Source organism: Castanea sativa, chromosome 11 (genome assembly GCF_040712315.1).
Source record: "Castanea sativa cultivar Marrone di Chiusa Pesio chromosome 11, ASM4071231v1".
Lineage (NCBI taxonomy): Eukaryota > Viridiplantae > Streptophyta > Magnoliopsida > Fagales > Fagaceae > Castanea > Castanea sativa.
In genome coordinates, this window is record NC_134023.1 from 8,077,469 (window position 1) to 8,095,433 (window position 17,965).

The window sequence follows — 17,965 nt, forward strand, 5'->3', positions numbered from 1 at the left end:
CCACAAACCCCGAGTCATGGAGTAAAAAAACAAAAAAAGCAACCTGATAGCTAAAAAATCTGTGCAGCTCCTCCTCCATCAGGTCTTCAAACTTCCTATAGTTATTCTGGAACAAAGGAGCAAAGCTCAGATCCGACTTCCAAACAAACTGGGCTTGATCACACAACCAAAGACAATGCAACAACGATTTCTAATGATCAGTACACAGTTCACAAGTCTAGTTAATGGGAATATGTCGAGCTTGCAAATTCTGTTTTGTTGGAAGCGAGTCCTTCGCTGCTCGCCAAATGAAGTGCTGAATCTTATTAGGAGTCCATATTTTCCAAATGTTCTTCCACAAGCTTCGCTGCTCTAAACCCGTGGATGAGCTTGGACTAGTGCTTGCCTCTGCTAATGCTAAGAAACCCGATAGCTAGAAAATCTGTGCAACTCCTCCTCCATCAGGTCTTCAAACTTCCTATAGTTATTCTGGAACAAAGGAGCAAAGCTTAGATCCTGCTTCCAAACAAACTGGGCTTGATCACACAACCAAAGACAATGCAACAACGATTTCTAATGATCATTACATAGTTCACAAGTCTCGTCAATAGGGATATGTCGAGCTCGCAAATTCTATTTTGTTGGAAGCGAGTCCTTCGCTGCTCGCCAAATGAAATGCCGAATCTTATTAGGAGTCCTTATTTTCCAAATGTTCTTCCACAGGCTTCACTGCTCTAAACCCGTGGATGAGCTTGGACTAGTGCTTGCCTCTGCTATTGTTAAGAATAGGTATGCACTTCTGACAATATAAACTCCATCCGCTGTCAAAGGCCAGACCAACAAATCCTCTTCACGACTCTCACTGACTTGAATTCTGCTCACCATATCAGCTTCCTAAGGAAGGAAATTGGCTGCTAGTTTTCCCGCCTAGATCCTAGTGCCAAGATAGAACAACTCATTAACCTGTGTAATTGCAGATTCTGCTCTTGGAAATACAATTCTGCTATAGCTGGGATCAGGGAGCCATCTATGCTTCCAAACATCGATCCTTTGACCACAACCCACTCACCATATGGCACATTTCTCTATAATCTCCTGCGCCAGCAAGATACTCCTCCATGCATAAGAACATTTTTGAGGAATAGATGCTTCAAGAATACTCCCATGAGGAAAATATCTTGCACTAAAACCTTATATAGCAACATGTCTTTTTGGTGAAGTAATCTCCACACTTGCTTAAGCAACATGTCTTTTTGGTGAAGTAATCTCCACACTTGCTTAACAAGTAAAGTGTTGTTGAATTTTTGGATATCTCGAAAGCCCAACCCCCCAACCAATTTTGACGAACACAAAGAGCTCCATTTTGCCCAATGAATTTTATTTTTGAGTCACCTTGTCCCCACCAAAACTTACGAATCATTGTTTATATTTTCTTGCACAAACTAACAGGCAATTTAAATGCACTCATTGAATAAGTAGGAATGGATTGGATAAATGCCTTAATTATAACCTCCTTTCCAACCTGTGACAAAAGCTTTTCCTTCCAGCCTTGCATCCTTGCCCAAATCCACTCCTTTACATTAGTAAATCAAGCTTTCTTCTCTCTACCAATAAATGAGGGAAGTCCCAAATATTTCTCATAGTGCTGAATGGCCGATACATTAAGAGCAACCTTGTTAGTTTCCTGAGTTTGTTCATCAGTATTCTTGCTAAAGAATAGGGTGGTTTTTTCCTTGTTTATCATTTGTCTTGATGCCACCTCATAATAAGACAACAAAGTTTGAATTTTCTGACACTTGCAATTGACTTCTTGTACCTGTGTCCCTCAATAAAATGTGAGGCAAACTAGGCACTCAACTCCTTGAAAGTACTGATGGAGTTTGGCGTCAGCCTGCTAAACCATACCCTCGCAGGGCCCCTCAATCTGGTGGGAAAAGCCCTACACATGATTTCGTCTGCTACTCCCTGCAAATGCATGAGGGTCTTGAACGTCTCCAAGTGGTCTAACGGGTCCTTCGATCCGTCGTAGGCCTCTATCTACGGCCTATGAAACTTTGGTAGTAAAGGACGAATCTGTCCAGTGCACCAGATCATTGAGATCATCATCAAGTCCATCTGCTCTCTCATCATTTGCATATTTGCGACCAGGTTCAGTGGGGCAATGTCCCTGGCCGTTGGCCTGCTCATAACATTACTACCTTTTGGCCCTTCCCATTCTATCTAGTGTCGTTGCACTAAAAGTTGTTGCCTTCTTGCTCCCCCTCTTGGTCCCGAGGCTTAGCGTCTCTTTGGCGCAGTTGCTCCTCCAGGTCATGGTTTTGCTTGGTAAGACGTTCGACCGCCGTTGCCAGTGTCTGAATCTGTTTCTCAAGAACCGCGGTACGTGGTTCGTCTCCTTGGGTGTTGGTGTTGGTTGCCATCGAACGGGTAAGCACCATGCAACCTTTTAGTCTGAGAAACAACAACACGACTTACCTACTGTTTCCCACAGACAGTGCCAACTGATGATGCCAAAAATCGTCAGTAGGCTACATAATCTTTATGTGCCCGAAACAACACCTACACAACACCAGAAAGAAAAAGACCTCGAGAGAGTACCGGTGTGGTACTGGCCTAATACCCTCTGAAAGTTAAGTCAGAGAGATTGTCACAACTTTAGAGTACCAGAGTTGGGATGAATTATGTGTACCTGTTTTCTGTAAGTTATGGCCTTTTTATAGTGGGGAACCGACCTTGGATCCTTGGAGGAGAGGAATATTTCCTTGTAGAGAAGATTTTCATAAATGTACGTGATTTAAGGGACCCTTTCCATGTAAGGGTTCTATTGACTAGGGTTAATCGTGGATCACAAGTTACAACTATTTGAAATGTGCTTGGAAACCACGTAAGCCATGTCATTGCCACGTGGTGTATTTGGCCCCGTCGACCCCAGTGTCTGTTCGGAGGGCTATCCATTCTTATCAGGCAATCCTTTCTCCTTGGATCAACCCGTACACTGGAGGTGACCCGTCCTAATAGATTACCCGTCCATCCTTTAAGGGTTTTGTCGTCGCATGTCTTTATCCGTCGTCCTATTGATGCTTCCTATCGCAAGTTTTTGCAAATTCTAACCTTCTACTTTAGGATTTTTAGATTAAAAAAATATAGTTTTAAAATCTAAGGCAACCATACTTGACAAAAAATTGTTTTTGTCATATGTTGGAGGCAATAGAGCACTAGTGTTCTACACTATGCTCCATCAATCGCAGCTTGGTATACATTTTTTTTTTCTTTATGAAGTAACCAGCAAAGTTAAAATGGAAAACAATTTGACACATGGAATACTGAGCTGGTGGAGCATGAGGTGGATATTAAAAATAAGATAGAGGATTTATATTTAGATAAGGTTGGATTAATTTTATGCTTCTCAATCATATTATTAACTTCTAATCATATAACTATAAGTCTATAAGCGCCCATGTTTCCCTACACAAAAGGTTTGAAGCAACTTAAAAGAATAGTGAGAAGCATTTATAGGTATATGCTTTGAAGAAAGTGAAAATATGTTGTTGTCTAAGTCAATGCTCTCCAACCTGTGTGACCAGCCCCAACAAACTTGGATGTGCACAAATAAAAATACACTGAAATCTAACAGGCAATAAAATGCAAAATGGGCACTATGAATTAATTTGAAATCTAACATGAATGTAAAAAGTTAACAATAGTTATTGTACTAACTATTAAGAAACAACGAATTTAGCCTGAACCCCCAAAAACTGTCTGCCTTAGAATGGTGAAAGTTCAAAAACCGTGTAAAACATGTTTGAATGTTTAGACCCCCAAATTACAAAAACCAATTCAAGCTAATTAACAAACAATGTACATGTGGAAAAAGTAAATAAGCTAAAACAGAATTGATAACATAATCTAGACCAGATACAATCACATCCACAGCAGAAATTAAATAGCAAAGATTAAGGGAAGAGAGATGCAAACACAAGGACAACACAAAGATGTGTTATCGAAGAGGAAACCGAAGCTCTCGGCCTAAAACCTCTTCGCCACCCTCCAAGTAGTCAATAATCTGCTAAAGAATGTAGTTGGGATACATGGACAACAGAAGACCCTCCAAGCCTAATCTACCAGTGTACCTAAGCCCTTCAAGCTCCTACTCCAACGAGGTTGCGCCGAACCTATTTTTTCTTTAGCTTACCGGATTCTACTACAGCCTATAGCATCAACCAATATGAAATTGGTCCCTTCTTAACTGCTTCCCAAAACACCAAATAACCTTCTCACAGATATGGGTATGGTGAGAAAAGGTTTTGGTGATGTACCTCTCAAGGATATAACAATGGAGAGGAAGAGAGTAGAGGAATTTGAAGAGTCTCTATGTGAAGATTGTGGATGAGTCAATCTTGTTTTTCTCTAAGGTTTCTCTCTCAAAGTTCTCTCTGGAAGCTCTCTACATTTTGTGGGTATAAGGGGTATTTATACTGGAGAGAGAAAGGAATGCGAAGAGCCAGTTTTTCAAAACAGAGCTGGCTAGCGACTTGGCCTTTTGACTTGACTGAGTCGCGAGTTCAAGCTGCAAACAAACAGAATGGTGAGACTAGACTTTTTGTCCTGTAGTGCTCCAACTGGTGTGACTGTTCATCTTCTCTGCATGCTTTACTCGTGTGCATCATCTGGCGGCTTGCAAGCTGTGAGCCACCCTCGAGATCCAGTCGCGAGTCCCTACTTCACTGCACGATCTTGAGCATTTCTTCATACTTTCTCACACACTACCCTTACATGAATCCCACCTAAATATAGGGTTTCTAAGTGTTGAATTATAAGCAAATTGGTATGGAATAAAGCCAACAAAATGGTTAATAAATTTCAACCTTACAAATGGTAGAACGATAAAAGCTTAGGTAAACTCAGTGACTTTAATGGAAGTACGGCTCTAACTCATTAGTGCAATAGCTAAAAATCAGCTTCCAAATAGGTTAACAGAACTGCTACACCTGTTGCCTCTAATTAAATAAGGAATGGCCTTGCATATTCAGTGCTGAAGTTACTTTGCATCCATGAAACCATAATAAATGCCTTTTTGTCATTGTGGGCTAAATTGAAGTAGTTGATAGTATTTTCCTAAGTAATTTAATCATTCTAGGCATAGCCACAATCCCACAAGGATGTTGTGGCAAATTTGAGAGGTGAGAGGAAGGTATTTTACAATTTATCTTTAGATTCTTTGTGAGGGTTACAAAACTGATGGTTTTTGAACTAGACAAATTTAGAGACAAGAGACACTAATATTATCTTTAGATAAGAAATACATAGCTAGTAATCTTAATAAACACAATTTTAGATCCTAAGACCATCTAGGTCAAAATTGGGTCCAAAAACTACAAGTCCTCTACGGAAGACAAAAAAGTTACAGAATATGCAAAAATCAATAAGGTGAAATACTTAACAGAAAAACCAAAAGATGCCTAGATAAAAATATTTATTAGCAACAACCTTAATACATAAATGAAGCGCCTTATCCAGATCTACAACAAGTGTGGTAACGGATTTATTGGAAAAACTGGTTTTGTATCTCATACAAAATACATAGCGGAAGCAACAAATAAGGATCTATTTCATTCATGATTAATAACTTGCACTATGTAAATTTTAGAATTTAAGAACAAGATAGCGTACTTTAGTGTGGTGAAATTCAAAACCAAAGATTGAAGTACTCGGGAATACTTTTAATCTTCACTCCAATTCCACTTTACGCCAAAGATGTGTGGTCTCTCAATCAGTTTTCAAATGGAGAATGAAAGTGTGACTTTTTTTACACAAACACACCTTTTTGTTTTTACTAATAAAAAATTCTGTATGTTTCTCCCTTTATAACTAACTGATTATCTAATTAGGCTGGCCTATTGGCCATTTCCAATTGGGCTTTAGAGTGTGGCTTGAAGTGGGACCAATAAGACACTAGCTCCAATGGGCCTTGGGCTTTCCGTCAACTCTTGGCAAGTCCAAAGTTACCATTAATTATATTTAATACCACTATACAAATATAATTGCACTCTAGGCCTTATTAATAAATTATATCCTAAGACTTTATTGTACATGCAACCCCTTCATAAAATATTCGTAGTAATACAAAGTCATGAATATAGACTGTCACTTTGAAAATTACTACATCTTATCCTTGAGTATCCAGTTTAATCCTTTAAAGTTATTCATTATATATTTATGAAATCCAATTTCATAAATATATATACTTTAGTAATTTCTTACCAAAGTGGTTAAGCCTAACTCTCTGAATAAAAAATCCATTAAACTTATCTCAAGGGAATATTTTATATCTTCATTAAAAGACTATGAATTTCATCTTGAAAATATATGTTCCATCAACACTAAATGTGGTTGCCCAACATACTAAGGTTTTGACCGTTACTTTAGATATCACTCTTGATATATCAAAACAACTTACACTTTATGATTAGGTCTATTATCCTCTCAGGATTAAGAGTTCATGTAAATAGAAGTCGTGAGATTTATTATTCATTTGACAGTCGTTAGGAGAATAATAAATCTCACAGCGGTCCGGTTCAATATGTCTTAACTCTTAAAAACATATCAACTAGAAGTCTTCACTTCCATGATTAAGACAAATCATCTTAGTTGATATATTATAGTCTTCGTAGATGAAATGCTCAATTTCATCACTGACTACGAACTATAAATTTTGAGTTTACAAAGAACTTGTGACTTATATCTTTTGTGACTAAATCACATAAATCACATACTATGCATCTCATGGACTATATGATAATGTCTCAATATCTATGTTACCATTATTTTAGATATTAATAAAACAACTTTATTAATCACAATATTAAGTCATACATAATGTCATACATAATATCATACATAGCATCATACAATAGGATTTAAGGGCACAAATCCTAACAAGATCAACCTGTTAGGATTAGTGCTATAAAATCCTATTGTATGTTGCTATGTATGGCATTATATAAATAATAAAGTTGTTTTATTATATAAAATAATGGTAATATGAATATTCGGACATTATCATATAGTCCTTGAGATGCATAGTATGTAATTTATGTGATTTAGTCATGAAAGATATAAATCATAAGTTCTCTCCTTCATTTTGGCATACATCTTCATCTTCTGATTCTTCAACTTCCTCACCCTCGGAATGCTCACCAGGTTCATTTACCAAATTGCTGAAACCATCTTTAGATTCAATGGAGGTAATTGTCATGAAAGCCCTACAGCTCCCGTCACTGTCACATTCTTCTTCCGAGTTTGAATTTGAGCTTTCGAAGTCGCTAAGAGTAATGGCACACACCTTACCCTTCCCTCTCAAGTAGTTGGGACATTCTTTCTTAATGTGTCCATGGCCGTTGCATTCAAAGCACATAACTCCTTGGGGGGATTGAGAGTCCTTCCCATCTTTCTTCTTGAACTCCTTTCTACCACCTTTGGATGATGAGAACTTGCCTTTGCTAAAGGACGTCCCACTGTTCTTCCTTTTCAAAAATTTTCGGAAGTTCTTCGCAAGGAGTGCTACTTCTTTCTCCACATTATCTTCTTCGGAAAAGTCGTCCATCGTCTCATTAATGGTTTTGAGTGCAAGCGATTTGCTTGGCTTGTGAGAAGGCAGTTCGAGTTCATATGTTTGGAGAGATCCAATTAACTCTTGAATCTTAATCTCATCCAAATCTTTGCTTTCTTCTATAGAAGTAACCTTCGCACGATAGCTTTCTGGCAAGGACCTCAAGATCTTTCTCACCACCTTAGCATCCTCAATCTTTTCACCGAGATTGAGCTAGGCAATCACGATTTCATTGAGCTTCCCATAGAATGAATCAAATGACTCATCGAGACTCATCTTAAGCTCTTCAAATCGAGTGGTAATCATTTGAAGTTTTGTGTCCTTGACCTTCTTGGTACCTTCGTAGGTAGTCTCAAGAATCGTCCAAGCTTCCTTAGTGGTCTTCACATGCAATATCCTGTGAAATTCATCAATAGACACACCATAAAATATAACGTTAATTGCTTTGCTATTGGCATTTGCCAATGCAAGAGTTGCCTTATCCCATTCAGACTTGGCTATTGTGGGTCTAATATACCCATTTTCAATAGAATCACATACGGACTCATTTATAGAACAAAAAAATGCCCTCATACGAACTTTCCAAAATGCATAGTTGCTTCCATCAAAGAATGGTGGAGCATTGAGAGATTGTAACCTATCCATCACAATAGGGTCTTGGATCGTATTTAGGTAATGAAACCACAACAAGTGCACCCGCTCTGATACCAATTGAAAGCTCGAATTTGTGTTAAAAACACAAGAGCTGTTTAGACCAAATTAAAAGACTTCGGCTCGGTTGATTTTACTTTAACTTAAACTAAGTGCGGAATAGAGTAAATGTGAGCAAACAAACAAAACAACTACTCTAAGCCATATTCATTAAAACACAGCAGTAAAATGAAAGTTAAAAGAGTAGGGAAGAGAGATGCAAACACAAGATAACATGCCGATGTGTTATCGAAGAGGAAACCAAAAACTCGGCGAAAAACCTCTCCGCCGCCTTCCAAGCGGTAAATCGATCCACTAGAAAATAAGTTGGGATACACGAAAAGCAAAAGACCCTCCAAGCCTAGTCTACCCAATGCACCTAAGCTCTCTAAGCTCCTACTCCAACAAGGCTTCTCGGAACTGTGTCTTCTCTAGCTTTTCGGATCACACAATACGCTCGATTGCATCTGCTAAAGCTTGTCTTTTTCCAATACTTCCCAGCAGCACCAACAACTCACTAGACACTCAGTATGGGTGTGGTAATATAGTGTGCATGAGAATCTAGTGGAGCAGATAGGACAAAATAGCAAAACAGACTGTTTCGCGGGTATCTCGTGGAAAGGCCTTACTTGCGAGACACTCGCGAAAACCAGCTGTCACCATCTGTCATGACTCTTCATATTCCGTCATGTGCAAGGCATATGTATCACTTCACGGGATGCTTAGTCGCGAGACACCCACGAGAATTCATCTGTCTTTAAATGCTTGAGTCTTCACACTCTCTCTCTCTCTCTATCACACAACCCTTACAATAAAATCCCATAATAAATACAAGGTATAAAAGATTGAACAAAATTACAATCAAATTTGACACAGAATTAAAGCCAACACAAAAAATTTGTAAATCACAACTTTACGGCTAGGAATCCAAGAAAGAAGTACTCCGTGGACTCGGAGCTGTCACGTGGTCGTGGTAGTACGTTTTCTACTTGAGGTAGCAATAGGATGTTAGTGGTCTAAGTCGCTATTGTAAAACTTCAATTCTTTCATAGTGGATTCGTTTTACCTTGAGGGTAGTTAGGTTAAATCCTCCCCAGGTTTTTTACCGGTTTGGTTTTCCTGGGTTATTATATCGTTGTATTCTTTATTTTCTGCACTGTTTCAATGATATGATTTATATGTGTTAACCTAGATTTACCTAAGCTAGGTTAATCTGGTTGTGTTTAAGGGGTCTAAAAACGTACAATTCATTTCTTGAAAAAAAAAATTATTTACAAAAAAGTTTTTGTTAAAAATTCTTCTCCTTAAAAAATTTTATTTTCTTGAATTCTTTTTCTTTGCAAATGATCTTTTTTTTTTTTTTTTTTTTTTTTTAGAAAATTCCTCCTCTAAAAAAATAACTATTTACCCAAGATTTGTTTTTTGAAAACTTTCTTCTTTGCAAAAGATTTATTTCTTTTGTTGAATTTTTTTCTTTTCGAAAATTTTCTTTTAGGTTAAAGCAAACAAAGATCAAACACATGCACTTGGGCTTCCCTATGAATTGGATCTAGGATTACACTATGTGTGGGTAAGCTTCTTAAAGCTAAAGGAATAAATCAATAGGTTACTCGCAACTAGGTGGACCATTATTTCAACCTTGGGCCTAAATGGATTGTAATGGATTGGAGGAAAACCATTAATGTACTCAAAGCCCATCATAGGCAATGGAACAAATTGGGAGTTGGTGGGATGAACATCGAAAAGTCTTGGCCTAGATGGAGCCTCAACTTTCCCACTCATCACCAACTATGGCAATGGGACAAAGAACCAAGTCAAATTGTATGCAAAACCATATTTAAAAAGCCTTTGTTAGGATTAGGAAATGGTACACATTGGAAGCAAACTTCTCCCTAGCCAATGGAGTCAAGTGCACGTGACGAGTTTTGGTTCTCCTCATGGGAAGTATGCCTTGGTCTAGGCTGGACTATGGCAGAGGGTGTAAATGAAGTCGCCACCTAGATTACGTCTAAGAATCATAAATGTAGTACTCTTGTGGAAAGATTAATCTTTATCAAAGCATGTGTCCGGAGTTTAGGTATGGGGATGAGAAGGTGTTAGACACCCAACCCCACCTGACCTATAGGTCGGCCTCCACTCATTATATTCTAAATCCCAATCCTAACAAAGGGACCTCTAATCTGTTAAAACAGTAAGTAAAAGTCATTTTTCAGCATTGTTTTCAAAGTGATTTGAGCACTTTTGAATTGTGATTGTTTCCAAACTATGAAAATAACTTCAACTACTTTTTGTAGACATGTCAAGCTCATCATTGTGACTGGGGACTCAAGTTTGTTAATCATGTACAAAAGGAGGTGTCTACAATTGTACCCTTTTTTATTCTTACAAGTTTGTTACTTATTTAATGCTTCAAAAACCAAGCCTCGATTGATCTTGACCCTTGGATTCTTTTGGCTGCATGATTAGTTGACTAGTTTTAATATCCTACAAGAGAAAAATTCATGTAATGCAATTATTTCATAGAAATCTTTTAAACTCACATATTTATGTGTAATTAAATATAAAATTGATGCAATATCACCTATCAAAACTAAGATAACAACAAAAAGCTTAAGCAATTATCATAAGCTTTCTAATAAGAGAAAGAAATGAGTTTGTGCGAGGACAGGGGAGTTTATGCTTCCTCTAAGTGGTTTAAACTCCTAAACGAAGAAGAAGTAGATGTTACAATTTAATATTTTTGTAGTGTCCTATATATTTTCAAATTTTTTTTTTCTTCATGTAGTCTAGTTGGGTGCTTGTTAGATAAGTGGAACAAAAATTCTCTGTGTCAATTTTTGGGTTCCACTAATCAAAACTTGTCATGTGGTTGATTATTCTTTTTTTTTTTTTTTTAAAATTTTTAACTTTGGTTATTTTATAATGAAAGTTAAATGAATACATAATAAATAGTGATTAATGGAGTATAAAATGAAACAAAAAAAGTGGGACAGAAAATTGGAATTGCCCATATTGTTCAAAAATTGTTGATGTTCCATAAAAAAAAAAAAAAAAAATTTGATCTTCGATGGTAAAATCTTAAAAAGGCCCATCAAAATTCTTATCCCCTCCAATTTTAAAGTCCACTATAAAGGCCCATCAAAATTCTTATCACCTCCAATTTTAAAGTCCACTATAGATAGCTAACTTGTGTTGATAACCACATTGATGTTGAGTAATTATTTGAACCAAATATGTCCAACTTGTCACTTCAATTTGTTCCTTAAAAAAGAAAAAAACACACCCAAAAAGTTTTCTCTAATCAAGGTGAACCTCACAAACCAACCCTCAATTCATAAAAAATAAAAACGTTAAGGTAGTTTTTAGTCAAACACTTCGCAGGAGAAAATATTGACATAGCATTTCTCTTCTATAAATAGCCTTCTGTGTCCTTTAAAAAAAAAAAAAAAAAAAAAAAAAACAACAACAACAACAACAACAAAAAACACCCAAAAAGTTTTCTCTAATCAAGGTAAACCTCACAAACCAACCCCTCTTTTCCTCTCAATTCATAAAAAATAAAAACGTAAAGTAGTTTTTAGTCAAACACTTCGCTGGAGAAAATATTGACATAGCATTTCTCTTCTATAAATAGCCTTCTGAAAATTGTATAAATCACTTCCCAACCATATCATAAGTGGTCTTTCACTCATTCACTGGACCCCAACAACAGAGAAAGCCTTGTAGTTATTAAATCTAACAAAAACCATGGTTTTCAAGGACTACACCTTTTTCTCTTATGTCTTTTTAGCGACAGCCATCATCCTCTTCACTGGCCACGCTCATGGTGCTGGCCTATGCGACAATTCTCCTAATAAGCAAGTCTGTTATTCAATTGTTTATACTCGGACTGACCCTCGTGATGCCTCGGTTGCAGCCTGTCACAAATTGGTTTACGAGACCAAAGTTGCAAAGGTGGTGGCTCAAAGGCAAGCCAAGTCCTTCGAAATTGATACATGCATACAGTATTTTGACGGTGCCATTTTCGACGTCAAACTTGCCTTGATTGGCTTCTCGAACGGTAACTACGTTACCCTGAAGACCTACATCAATAGCACCCGGGAATACTACGATAATTGCGATGACGCGTTCGAGAATTATGGCAAGACCAATCCCATTGCCAAATCTACTAAGCACTTAAAGGACATTGCTAGCGTCGGTGCGTATCTAGCAACTTTAATTAAATGAAAAAGAGCTTGTGAGTTGTATGTGAACTCATAAATAAAGGTGGTCTCAAGAAATTGTTATAAAAATGTTTTTGGATTTTTTTTTTTAATTAAATGAAAAAGAGCTTGTGAGTTGTATGTGATTAAATAAAGGCGGTCTCAAGAAATTGTTATAAAAACGGTTTTGATTTTTTTTTTTTTTCATTTTGATAAAAATTTATGGGGGAGGTCATGTATGTTGTATTTGTGTCTTGTAGAGCTCTTTCTTGTGCCATTGCAATATGAGAAAATCTATTATTCTTAAAATTTTCTTTAGTAAATATCTTGACATTTATTTGTATAGAATAATATAGTACTAGATTGGATTAGCTTTTTGAAAGATTTTTTGCTACATTTTAGGGTAACATTCAATTTGGTCCCTATATTTTGGTAGTAGTCAATTTAACTTCTGTTATTTTTAACATGCAGTCAATTTGGTCTCTAACGGAATTGCCTAATTGGTAAACAACTTACATAGATGACAGCATCAATGGCTAGTAAAACAATAAAAATACATTTAAATATTATTAAAAAAGGCCTCGAATTAAAAAAATCACATCTAAAAAATAAAATAAAATAATTGAAGGGTGTGAACTAAAAAAATTTCTATAGACTTTCTTACACTTTCTTTGCAACCAAACACAACCCATGTTTCAAACCCAAATTTAAAACCAAACACAATAGGGTGGACTCTCTCTCTCTCTCGGGTTCGTGAGCTTAGCCATGGCTTGTCTCTCTACGAGACCCACCATAACAAACAACGGTCTCACAACGGTGCCGCCATCACCAGCTATAGCCATCGCTCCTTATCTCCCTCTGCTTTTCTTTTTTATTTTCCTTTTATTTAATTTATTATTAATTTTTTCCTCTTGTTTTTCTTATCTACGGCTGAAACTCATTTTGTATTTCGTTTTGCTTTTTAATATAAATTTCTTCATTTTGGTTGATATATTGGGTTGGTTTTGTTTTAGTTGTGAGAAATCTTTGATTTGTGCTCGAGTTTACGAAGTGGGGTTTTGGCCTTTGGGTCACTGTTAGTATTTAAGTTTGCTTCTTCCTCTCCTTCTTTGTCTGACCTTCTATGTTGTTGGAGACGTTGAGCTCTTGGGTTCACTTGGTATTCTTTGAGCTTATGGATGGTTTGGGTTTTTTGTTTGAATGACTATTTCAGTGGGTTTTCTCATTTCTTTGATGTGGGTTTACAAATGAAATTTCTGGTGAAGAGAGCTTCAATGTATGAGTTGAATTTTTGGGTTTTTGCTGGCAATGGTTTGCAAAGAAGGTAATATGAGTGTTCTTGGTCATGATTTCGAAGCATTATTTTCTTTCTTTAAAAATAAAAATAATTGAGAAATTAATTTTTGTTGTTTTTAATTTAGATGCGGACGTGACATTTTAATTATAATTTTAGTAGCCATGTCATCATCAACTTTGCCACCTGTGTAAGCCATACGTTTGTCAATTAGGTACTTCCGTTAGTGAGTTAATGGTAGGGATCAAATTGACTGCATGTTGAAAAATAACAAAAATTAAATTGATCGTTATCAAAATATAGGGACCAAATTGACTGCGACTCTAAAATGGAGATACCAACAACAAATGATACTAGTTGCGAGTGCAAGTCAAGCCACTGAGAAAAGTAGAGTTGTTGCTTCTACATAGTTAGGATAAGAGCAGAGCTGTCGGTGTGGTCAAGGAAAACTCATGATCATAGTATCTCTCTTAGTAAATTTTTTAGAAAAATGAAATTAAGCTGTTACTAATTCTAATTAAAACACAATACTTAACTCATTGTTTTACCTACTAATAATAGCTTGTCTTATAAGATTTGTTGTGAAAATGTTGTGAGCATAACATCACTCCAAAAATAATTTTGGCCCCAAAACATAATCCTTAACCCCCCCCCTAAAAAAAAAATAAACTTAAATAACAAAAATAATAATAATTAAAAACCCAGATAAAAAAAAAAGACTAGATCAAATAGCAACAAACTAACAAATTATCAAACAAAAAGACTATTCAAAACAAAAAATTGAAAATCCATAATAATTCAAATTTGTAATTAGTTCAATGCATCACATAAAAATAATATCTAATTTCTTTCTTTCCTTAGAAAACAATATCAAGATAAATACCATGGTAGTGCGTTCTTCATTTCGGTATTGGCAATTTTATTCTCTTTGGTTTTGCAATCAACAATTTTGCATGCTCTTCTTAATGATTTGGTTCGCAGATGTAGAAAATCTCTCTCTCTCTCTCTCTCTCTCTCTCTCTCTCTCTCTCTCTCTCTCCCCAAAATGTAAATTGCACCCAAAAAAATTTGATTGAAATTCATTTAAATTAATTTGAAAAAATAAATCTCACATAAAAATATAAAATCATTTTTATTAAATTTTCTTTTCATATGATAAAAATATTTTTTAATGGAAATTTTTTAACTAAATGCCTAATTTAAATAAATTTGATATTTAAAAGACTCAATTGTTAGGATGTGTGCCCTTAAATCCTATTGTATGATACTATGTATGTTATTATGTATGACATTATGTATGACTTAATGTTGTGTTTAATAAAGTTGTTTTACTATTATCTAAAATAATGGTAACATGAATATTGAGACATTATCATATAGTCCATGAGATCTATAGTATGTGATTTATGTTAAAAGTCACAGAAGATATAAATCACAAATTCTTTCTAAACTCAGAATTTTAGTTCGTAGTCGGTGATGAAATTAGGCATTTCATCTGCGAAGAATATAACATATCAACTAAGATGATTTGTCTTGATCATGAAAATGGAGATTTCTAGTTGATATGTTGATATGTTGATATGTTTTAAGAGTTAAAAAATATTGAACTGGACCGATGTGAGATTTATTATTCTCCTAACGACTGTTAAATGAATAATAAACTCACAACTTATATTTACATGAACTCTTAATCCTGAGAGAATAATGGACTTGATCATGAGGTGTAGGTTGCTTTGATATATCAGGAGTAGGGTCTAAAGAAACGATCAAAATCTCAATATGTTGGGCAACCATATTTAGTGTTGATGGAACATATATTCTCAAGATGAAATTCATAGTCTCATAACGGAGATACAAAATATTCCCTTGAGATAAGTTTAATGGGTTTGTTATTTAGAATGTTAGGCCTAACTACTTTAGTAAATACTTATTAGAGTATATATTTATGAGATTGGATTTCATAAATATATGATGAATAACTTAAAGGATTAAACCGGGTACTCAATGATAAGATGTAATAATTTACAAAGTGGCAGTCTACATTCATAACTTTGTATTACTACGAATATTTTATGAAGGGGTTGCATGTATAATAAAGTCTTGGGATATAATTTATAGATAAGGCCTAGAGTGCAACTATATTTATATAGTGGTATTAAATATAGTTAATAGTAACTTTGGACTTGTCAAGAGTTGACAGAAAAGCCCAAGGCCCATTAGAGCTAGTGCTTTATTGGTCTCTTTTGGTCTCACTCCAAGCCACACACTTAAGCCCAATTGGAAAGGCCCAAAAGGCCAACCCAATTAGATAATCGGTTAGACACAAAGAGAAAAACACACAGAATTTTCTGTAGAGAATTTTAGAAGAACACCATTGTGAAGTGGTGTATGTAAGTATTAGATACTTTGACATTCTCCCTTTGGAACTGATTGAGAGACCACACATCTTGGGCATTAGTGGAATTGAAGTGAAGATTGAAAGTGTTTCCAAGCGATTTTGATCTTAGTTTTGAAATTCACTGCTCCAAGGTACGCTCTCTTATTCTTAAATTTTGAAACTTATATAGTACATGTTAACTTATATGAATGAAGTAGATCCGTTATTTTTCTGCTGCGCACATGCATATTTCCATCATCAATATAATTTGTATTTTTGCTATAAAAAAAGAAAAAGAAAATAAGAAGTTACATCATGCCATGAGAGGCTGTTGCCAATAGGGGCGGAGCCATGTAGTGGCTTGGGGGGGCCAGGCCTCTGCAAAAAAAAAAAAAAAAAAAAAAAAAAATCCACTAAAGTATATATAAAAAATAATTGGGCCCCCCCAATTTTGGACATTTGGCCCCCCATAGCCCATATACTCACTGTTCTCCCAAGCCTAGCTGAAGTTTTAGGCCTACTCCAAAAAACAAAAAAAACAAAAAAAAACAAAAAAAAATTGGCCCATTTACATCAAGTCCAATTGTCCAAACACTAACAACAAAATTACACTTTCTCTCCATCTCAAAAAACTCACCCACCTGACCCACGGAATCCCATTTTTCCCTTTATATATATATATATATATATATATATATATATATATATATATATATTTTTTTTTTTTTTTTTTTTTTTGTCTTCTTTGACACACTTCCTGACTTCCACTTTTCAGCTCCACTCCCACACTCCCACTTCATTGCCTACCAGCCCCCAAACCCAGCTCTCTGCATTAGTCCTCTCCTCTGTTCTCACCGTCCCCAAAAAAAAAAAAAAAATTCCTGGTGAGTTCGGTGTTTCATGTTTGTGTTTTTAGCCTGTGAGCCTGTCACTTGCTATCAGGTAAAAAAAAAAATGATTGAGACCCAGTTGGGTTTTTAAGTTTTTACTTTGAAAAAAATGTGATTTTCATATGGAAATTTGGTTAAAGTTGTGATTTTTTTTTTTTGCTTAATTTGTTGTATGGTGAACAATTTGGAAGATGCACATGGCTACATGTATTGATTGATACAACCAAAACTCAGCTCTTAGCCTCTCAGCATCAGTCCTCTACTCTGTCCTCACAGTCCGGAAAAAAAAAAAATCCTAGTGAGTTCGGTGACTTCCTGGCTTGTTGAGTTTGGTCATCGGTGTTTGTGTTTTCAAACTGTCACTTGCTATCAGGTAAAAAAAAAAAAAAAAAAGATTGAGACCCAGTTGGGTTTTTTAGTTTTTACTATGAAAAAATGTGATTTTCATATGGAAATTTGGTTAAAGTTGTGAATTTTTTGCATAATTTTGTTGTTGTAGGCTGTAGTGAATAATTTGGAAGATGCACATGAGTTGATTGATTCAGCAATTTCAACTTCATTGAAGGAAAGCAAGCCTGTTTACAGTTTATATTAGTATAAGCTGTAACTAGTAGTGAGTTTTCTTCTCTTTAATTGATACTGTGGTGTTGTTAAATTGTTTGGTTTATGTTGTGTAATAATACTTGTTTGTTTAATTTTTGTTTTTGTTTAAGGGATTATTATTAATTAAAGTTGTATTAAAAATGGGTTGATTGTTTAAATTGTAGTGGAAATTTTGTTTTTTCTTAAGTATGAATAACATCCATATAATTGATTAAAAATTTCTAATTAAAATTTTATTTTTTAAAGTTCTTTTCAGGTTAATTTTTGAGTCATATTCTTAAAGCTAAAAGAATTATGCGCAAACGAAAAACAATTAATGCA

The 17,965-nt window shown here is 35.4% G+C and overlaps 1 protein-coding gene across 1 annotated transcript; it reads left to right on the forward strand.

Moving 5' to 3' along the window:
• The first annotated feature begins 12,025 nt into the window (after positions 1 to 12,025).
• On the forward strand, positions 12,026 to 17,636 carry LOC142615987 (uncharacterized). The gene is made up of 3 exons (XM_075788884.1): positions 12,026 to 12,476; positions 17,068 to 17,093; positions 17,541 to 17,636. The coding sequence occupies exons 1-3, from the start codon at positions 12,026 to 12,028 to the stop codon at positions 17,634 to 17,636; spliced, it is 573 nt and encodes a 190-aa protein (XP_075644999.1).
• The last annotated feature ends 329 nt before the right edge of the window (positions 17,637 to 17,965 follow it).

Excerpts from the sequence above, each read along its gene's own strand:
- LOC142615987 (XM_075788884.1), top strand. The coding sequence starts at position 12,026 with ATGGTTTTCAAGGACTACACCTTTTTCTCTTATGTCTTTTTAGCGACA. Across the intron at positions 12,477-17,067 it reads AAAGGACATTGCTAGCGTCG|CCTGTGAGCCTGTCACTTGC; the intron begins GTGCGTATCTAG and ends TTGTGTTTTTAG. Across the intron at positions 17,094-17,540 it reads AGCCTGTCACTTGCTATCAG|GCTGTAGTGAATAATTTGGA; the intron begins GTAAAAAAAAAA and ends TTGTTGTTGTAG.